At 47.8% G+C, this 6339-nt stretch overlaps 2 protein-coding genes across 2 annotated transcripts; one reads left to right on the plus strand and one right to left on the minus strand.

Moving 5' to 3' along the window:
* LOC8065274 (protein NEN4) lies at window positions 1386–3233 on the plus strand. The gene has a single exon (XM_002439044.2). It carries the CDS (start codon window positions 1749–1751, stop codon window positions 2706–2708), a length of 960 nt encoding a protein of 319 aa, XP_002439089.1. The 5' UTR covers window positions 1386–1748; the 3' UTR covers window positions 2709–3233.
* Window positions 3579–6339, minus strand: LOC8065275. The gene is made up of 4 exons (XM_002440353.2): window positions 6213–6339; window positions 5259–5485; window positions 4340–4400; window positions 3579–4227 (listed from the first exon to the last, which is right to left on the minus strand). The coding sequence occupies exons 2-4, from the start codon at window positions 5453–5455 to the stop codon at window positions 3955–3957; spliced, it is 531 nt and encodes a 176-aa protein (XP_002440398.1). The 5' UTR covers window positions 5456–5485; window positions 6213–6339; the 3' UTR covers window positions 3579–3954.

A 6339-nucleotide genomic window follows, 5' to 3' on the forward strand; every position in this document is an offset into this window, starting at 1 on the left:
ATAATTAAGCAGAGCAGTAGAAGAATGCAACATATATGTAGCAAAGAAACTAGTATAACGCGGATGGGAAGGTAATATAAGCTAGCTAGCTTGGAGCGAGAATATTCGAACTCTGTTTGTGGCAGTTAAGTTAGTTGGTGCGTGTGTAGAATGGCGACCCACGCACGCACGGAACGGAAGATGGGAAGCCAGCAGCAGGTGACGCTTTGCGTTACACATTTGCTTTGCTTTGCTTTGCTTTGTACGGAGGGAATAAGACGATGGATCGACCGAGCGAAGGATCGGAAGAGAACACCTTTCTTCTTTAATTAAAATCTACTACTACTCCATACAAAGCTAGTACTGTATAGTACTGTACGTAGCAGCAGCCTGCATTGTTGGAATCTTGGTGAATATAATACACCTATAGTAATGGATCATATCATACAGTATGGGCGTGTTTGGGACTGCTCTGCTCCACGTTTTCCAGCTCCGCTCTACGTTTTTTAGCCAAACGGTTTCAGCTCCACGCACTCAGTTCGAGAAAAAAAGGGTGGAGTTGTGAGAGCACCTAAAGAGCTACTCCACGAACTCCAGTTTTTTGTGGAGCTGCTCCATGGTGGAATTTGTGGAGCAGAGTTCGTGGAGCAGTGCCAAACACCCTATATATATATATATATATATATATATATATATATATATATATATATGTATATATATAACGATGATATATATGCTGAAACATGCATGCATGTTAGTAAATTTGCAGCTGGATGTGTGGTTGATGCTATGCCTACGATAGATGCCGATCCGTTAACGATCGACTTAATTGCATTGGCTGTCCAAGTGTGAAGGCCTGCATTATTCGAATGTTGAGTGGACTAGTACTAGTGTTCCTTGACTGAAAACTGTAATAATAATGCTGACGAACTGAAAACTGTAATAATAATGCTGACGAACAGTCCAACAGGACCATGCATAATAATGCTGAAACATGCTAGTACCAGTAATTTGCAGGCAGCTGGCCGGGATTATATATTGGATGGTTGATGCTATATATGCCTCCGATGCGATGCGATGTGCGATTCCGATACTTTCCTTAAAGGGGGACACAGGACACTTAGCTTGCTGGCTGCCCTGCCCAATGAATGCGGCATGGCATGCATTGCCGCCGGGCTGTTGCTAGCTTTTGCGTTTGCTTGCATTGCACTGGGTTGCGTTCCGTTGCGTGTGCAGTGGTTGAATAACATACGGGAAGTCCGACGCCGCCGATGGATCGTCGTCGTACGCATGCTGCACACGCCGCTGTCGGCTGTCGTTCGTTCCCAACATATCAAGCCATCGATCGAGCGAGCGAGCGAGCGAGCAATTCCGATCCGACCCGCAACGAATAAATCAAATATATGCTACTAGCTTGTCCGTCCATTAACGGCATGAACATGATATATATATATATATATATATACAGGCAGCATCCCATCGATCTTCTTATAATTTGCCAGAGCATCGCGATCGGACATGCATACAGCTAGCTAGCTTTAATTAATTAGCTTCTTCTTCATTCGTAGCTAGCTTCCATAGCATTGCATTCCAACAATTCCGTCGTCCATTCCTACAAATCACTTGTTTTGCGTCCCACCCAACAACTCGATCGACGATCTGAGAGAAAGAGAGAGAGAGATACATCATTCGTACGTTCATTCATCGATCGATCAGAGAGAAGAAGCAGCAGCTGCTACGTAGAGTAGCTAGCAAGCACGGCTCCATATATGTCGACGACGGCGGCGGCGATGAGAGAGATCGTCTTCTTCGACGTAGAGACGACGGCTCCGACGCCGGCGGGGCGGTGGTGGCTGCTGGAGTTCGGCGCCATCCTGGTGTGCCCCAGGAAGCTGGTGGAGGTGGCTAGCTACGACACCCTCATCCGCCCGGGCGACCTCTCCGTCGCTGTCACCAAGCGATTCAGCGACGTCGAGGCCATCGCGTCGGCGCCGCCCTTCAAGGACGTGGCCGACAAGATATTCGAGATCCTGGACGGCCGCGTGTGGGCTGGGCACAACATCCAGCGCTTCGACTGCCCCCGCATCCGGGAGGCGTTCGCCGACATCGGCCGCCCCGCGCCGGAGCCCGCCGGCGTCATCGACTCCCTCAACGTCCTGGCCGCCGACTTCGGACGCCGCGCGGGGGACCTCAAGATGGCCACGCTCGCCACCTACTTCGGCATCGGCAAGCAGAAGCACAGGAGCCTGGACGACGCGCGCATGAACCTCGAGGTGCTCAAGCACTGCGCCACCGTCCTGCTGCTCGAGTCCAGCCTGCCACACGTCCTGGGGGGCACGCAGCTGCAGCTGCAGGCTCGACAAGCCCACGGCGCACCAGTCACAAGGAGGATGGCGGCGAAGGCGCAGGCGACGTCCTTCTCCTCTTCCACGACACCGCCGCCGCCGCCGCCTAAACATGTTGTACACCACCACCGCCCCGGCGTCGTCTTGTCGCAGACCAAGCTGCCGTTTACACCTGCACCTGCGGCCACCCCGTGCGGCAAGAGGAATAGCCTGGGCAAGGTGGTGCCGAGGGCCGTCGTCCACCAAGCTGCTGCTGCTGCCGCTGCTGCTCCATTGAGTAGCACAAGCACAGGCACAAGCAGGCGCCCCGTGACGGCGACGGCGACAGGGAAGACGACGCCCTTCCACATGATCCTCAGGCACTCCAGGGCCATCCTCAGATGAGGATGACATGCTTTGGAAGATCATATCGATGATGGGTGTTTCATGCTTATTAGCTAGCCACGGAGAAGAAGATATATGGAGCTGCCAAATCTGTCTTTTAACTTCCTGGCTGTAGCTCAGCGAGCATCTCATTTGTATAGCTACCTAATTGGATTCATTCCTAGCTTGGATTTCATTCAATTGTACACTCCATCGATTTCATTTCATCCACGCACCTTAGTTTAACTGACTCCGTCAGATTTAGTTGTTCTACTTGTATAGTTTGGTGTTGTATAATAAGTTAACATAACATTCATTTGTGTAATTTACTCTGAATAATTGCTTCATTTGTATAAATTACTCTGAATAACTCTGTTCTCGGTCTGAATAATTCTTTCAGATGCTCTGTTCTCGGTCTGAATAATTCTTTCAAATGCTCTGTTCTCCATCTGAATAATTGTTTCAGATGTTCTGTTCCCGGTTGCACATACGTGAAGGATTCCAATTTGCACCGGCTGTGCTATCTAATACCAACATGATCCGTCGATGGTACCAATAACCAACTGATTATTCCATCTCAAAGCCTACGACATCACCAGTCAGATATATATAAATCGCGCATATGCGGTTCTCAATATCACCAAGAAGTAGATTAGATAATAAATAAATCAAATAACGATTGCTGCAGCAGCATCAACATGCGCAGAACGACAGAATACGACTATTAAGAAGACCAGCCGCTTTCATGCTGCTCTCTCCCTCTTTGGGAACTACTCCCTCCGTTCCAACTTACAAGCCGTTATGGCTTTTCTAGGTGTCTAGAGAAGTCACAATGACTTGTAATTTAGAACAGAGGGAGTATGATTATTGCAGCATCCTCAGAAGCCTCAATGAACACCATGGCAACATAACTGAAGATGCATTTCAATTTACATCCAAATGCATGACGGTATTTACAGACACCGACACATGGACCCACCCAACCTTTTACTACATTTAGCAGACACATACAACATCTAGTACATACACCGGACACCTCGATCTATATTTACATCCGAGAGCCATGCTCCCTTCGATCATGCAGTTACAAAAGCCACAATCACAAGGGGCACCAAACGCTCTGACTCGACTCCGACTCGACTCTTCAATGAGCAGCTAGCAGCTTATAACGAAAGAAACTAGTTATATATCCTCAGCTGGGCAGCGAAAATGTACAGGTTGCGGGGTAGCAAAACAGGGTTGGGTTAGGTAGGGTCAATGGGGATCATCAGGCAAATGTAACTGCACAGTGAGGGGGCTCTTTGTTCCCGCAAGCAAAACCTTCAATTCTTACTTTCGGGCTACTGGCCCCGCAGGTCGGAGAACCTACTTCAACTCTTCCAGCTGCTATTTTTCCGAAAGAGCTTCCTAGAGGAGAAAAGGATGGTGTTTTCTTTCCAAACTGTGGGTCATTGATAACAGGGTTGTTAGTGCGTGCAGGAGGTGAGCCACAGAAAAAGGCCACCTGGCTGCTTGAATCAGTATCCACATCAGGGTCATTCTGAAAGAAGAGACAGAGTTGGCCATCATAATCCAGAAGAACAACATGCTGTAATACAGCACACACAGCCTACTTATAAATACCAAAAAAAACCATTGATATGGCAGCATACCTTGTTAAGGATGAGATCAACGATATCACAAGTGGGGTCTGCTCTATACAATGGGAGTGCCCTGCAATCGCAGAACACAAACAGTGTCAGCAAACGGACCAGTCATATGCTACAGCAATTATCGAGCAATTTAGCATTCCCAGAAAAAACATTATGAAGTGATCTGAAATGTGGCAGGCAAAAGAGAATCTTATCCAGCTAGTACATGTAACAGCATTCAACGGTTCTGCCTGCCTTTTTTTGCTAATAAATGTGCATGAATGCAATTGCAACGGATATCTGTCTATCAACAAATTTATGGAACCGCACATGTAACACTAAGTAACGTCTATTGCCCTTTTCTTTTGCCGCTATATGCACATATTGCTGACGGAAGCTTGTAAATGTCATGCGCAAAATCCTGCCCCCCATAAGTACTACTGCTTTGTCGCCGCATGTAACACTATCTGCTTTGTCCGTTAATGCTCAGCCTGTGGGCCCCAAGTTTATGTGAACGGATCTCTTCAAACACATGACGTTACATTGCATGAGAAAATTGGCGCGAAACAATAATACTATATCTGCTGCCCTTACTTGGAGGATACGCAAGAGACGGACTACCGATTGGCCTTCCAGATCTAGCAAGTATGCAGGCATTCAAAAATATGCAAACCTAAGCCCTACCAATTGGCGCTCAAAATCTAGCAAGTATGCAGGCATAAAAAATATGCAAACCTATGGTCCACTAATTGGCGCTCACAATCTAGCAAGTATGCAGGCATACAAAAATACGCAAACCTATGGCCTACCAGTTGACGCTGAAAATCTAGCAAGTATGCAGGGATACATGAATGTGCAAACCATTAACAAATTTTTATTTAACGTCAGTATGGTGCATGTAAGTCCGTGGTGGATAGAGGAGAGTGAAGAAAGAACTAACCCATTAGACTTGGGGCTGGGCCTATTGAGGAGCTGTGGGCGGGAAGGGCGACAAGGCAGAGGGCAGATGATGTCTATCCGAGGCGCAGGCGGCACATCCGTCTGCCAAAACCTTGACCTTCGGTCAGGCATTGGTTCAGCCCTGGAGATCTGGTGGGCGACTCCGGCGCCAAGCCTCATCATGTGGTCCATGCCCATGCCCTTGACAGAGATGATTGTTGAGCAGGGCTGGATTGAGAACAAATTTTCAGAGATGAACAGAGGAAAGCATAAATTAGGTATCAACTCAATGAATCCGACAGAATCAATTGTTTTGCAGGTGAAACTAGAGAAATTAACATAATAGACTTGTACTAGCCTAGTGCTACAGACTTATTATTAAACTTCCATGGTGTGGCCCCCAAAACAACAGGTCCTGTCGTGTCCAACGAAATACATGTCTTTCTCTTTGATTCGATGGAAGCAGCACTAAAAGCAGAAGGCCTAGCTACCTCTTACTGATCCTCGTTTCCACAATTCATCAGCTTGCAATGCAGTAATATGCAGAGGACATTTATATATGAGAAAAAAAAATCTTCCACCACAAACTTAATACCGGTTCCATACATCCACATATGATGAGAATATAAAACATATTTGATAACACAAGATCAGATAGGCAGACATTCATCGGTGGTCGGTGGTCATGTAACAAGATGCGCACTGCGCAGGGGCAGACAGGACATGGGTGCCCATCCTATACTTTTTGCAAAAGATGTCGAAGCTAATGGTAGCCATGACGCTAGATGTATACTGCGCAGAGTTGCGATTGGATCAGATCCGAATAGGAATAGGCGAATAGCTTAAGTTAGGGTTTGGGAGCTCGGTTTCGCACAGCAGGAAGGGGAGCGGAGGGGAGGGGAGGGGAGGGGAGCAAAGCGAAGAGAACAGGAGGGGTGGGTGGGCATACGCATACCTGGTGGCTGCTCGGCGCCGGCGAAGAAGACCTGGACGCCTGGTGTAGAGCGGCGACGGTCGCCCAGGCAGGCGTGGCAACGAGAACGAGAGAGAGAGAGAGAGAGAGATGATGAACAAAGTGAAGG

Source organism: Sorghum bicolor, chromosome 9 (assembly GCF_000003195.3).
Source record: "Sorghum bicolor cultivar BTx623 chromosome 9, Sorghum_bicolor_NCBIv3, whole genome shotgun sequence".
Taxonomy (NCBI): Eukaryota; Viridiplantae; Streptophyta; class Magnoliopsida; order Poales; family Poaceae; genus Sorghum; species Sorghum bicolor.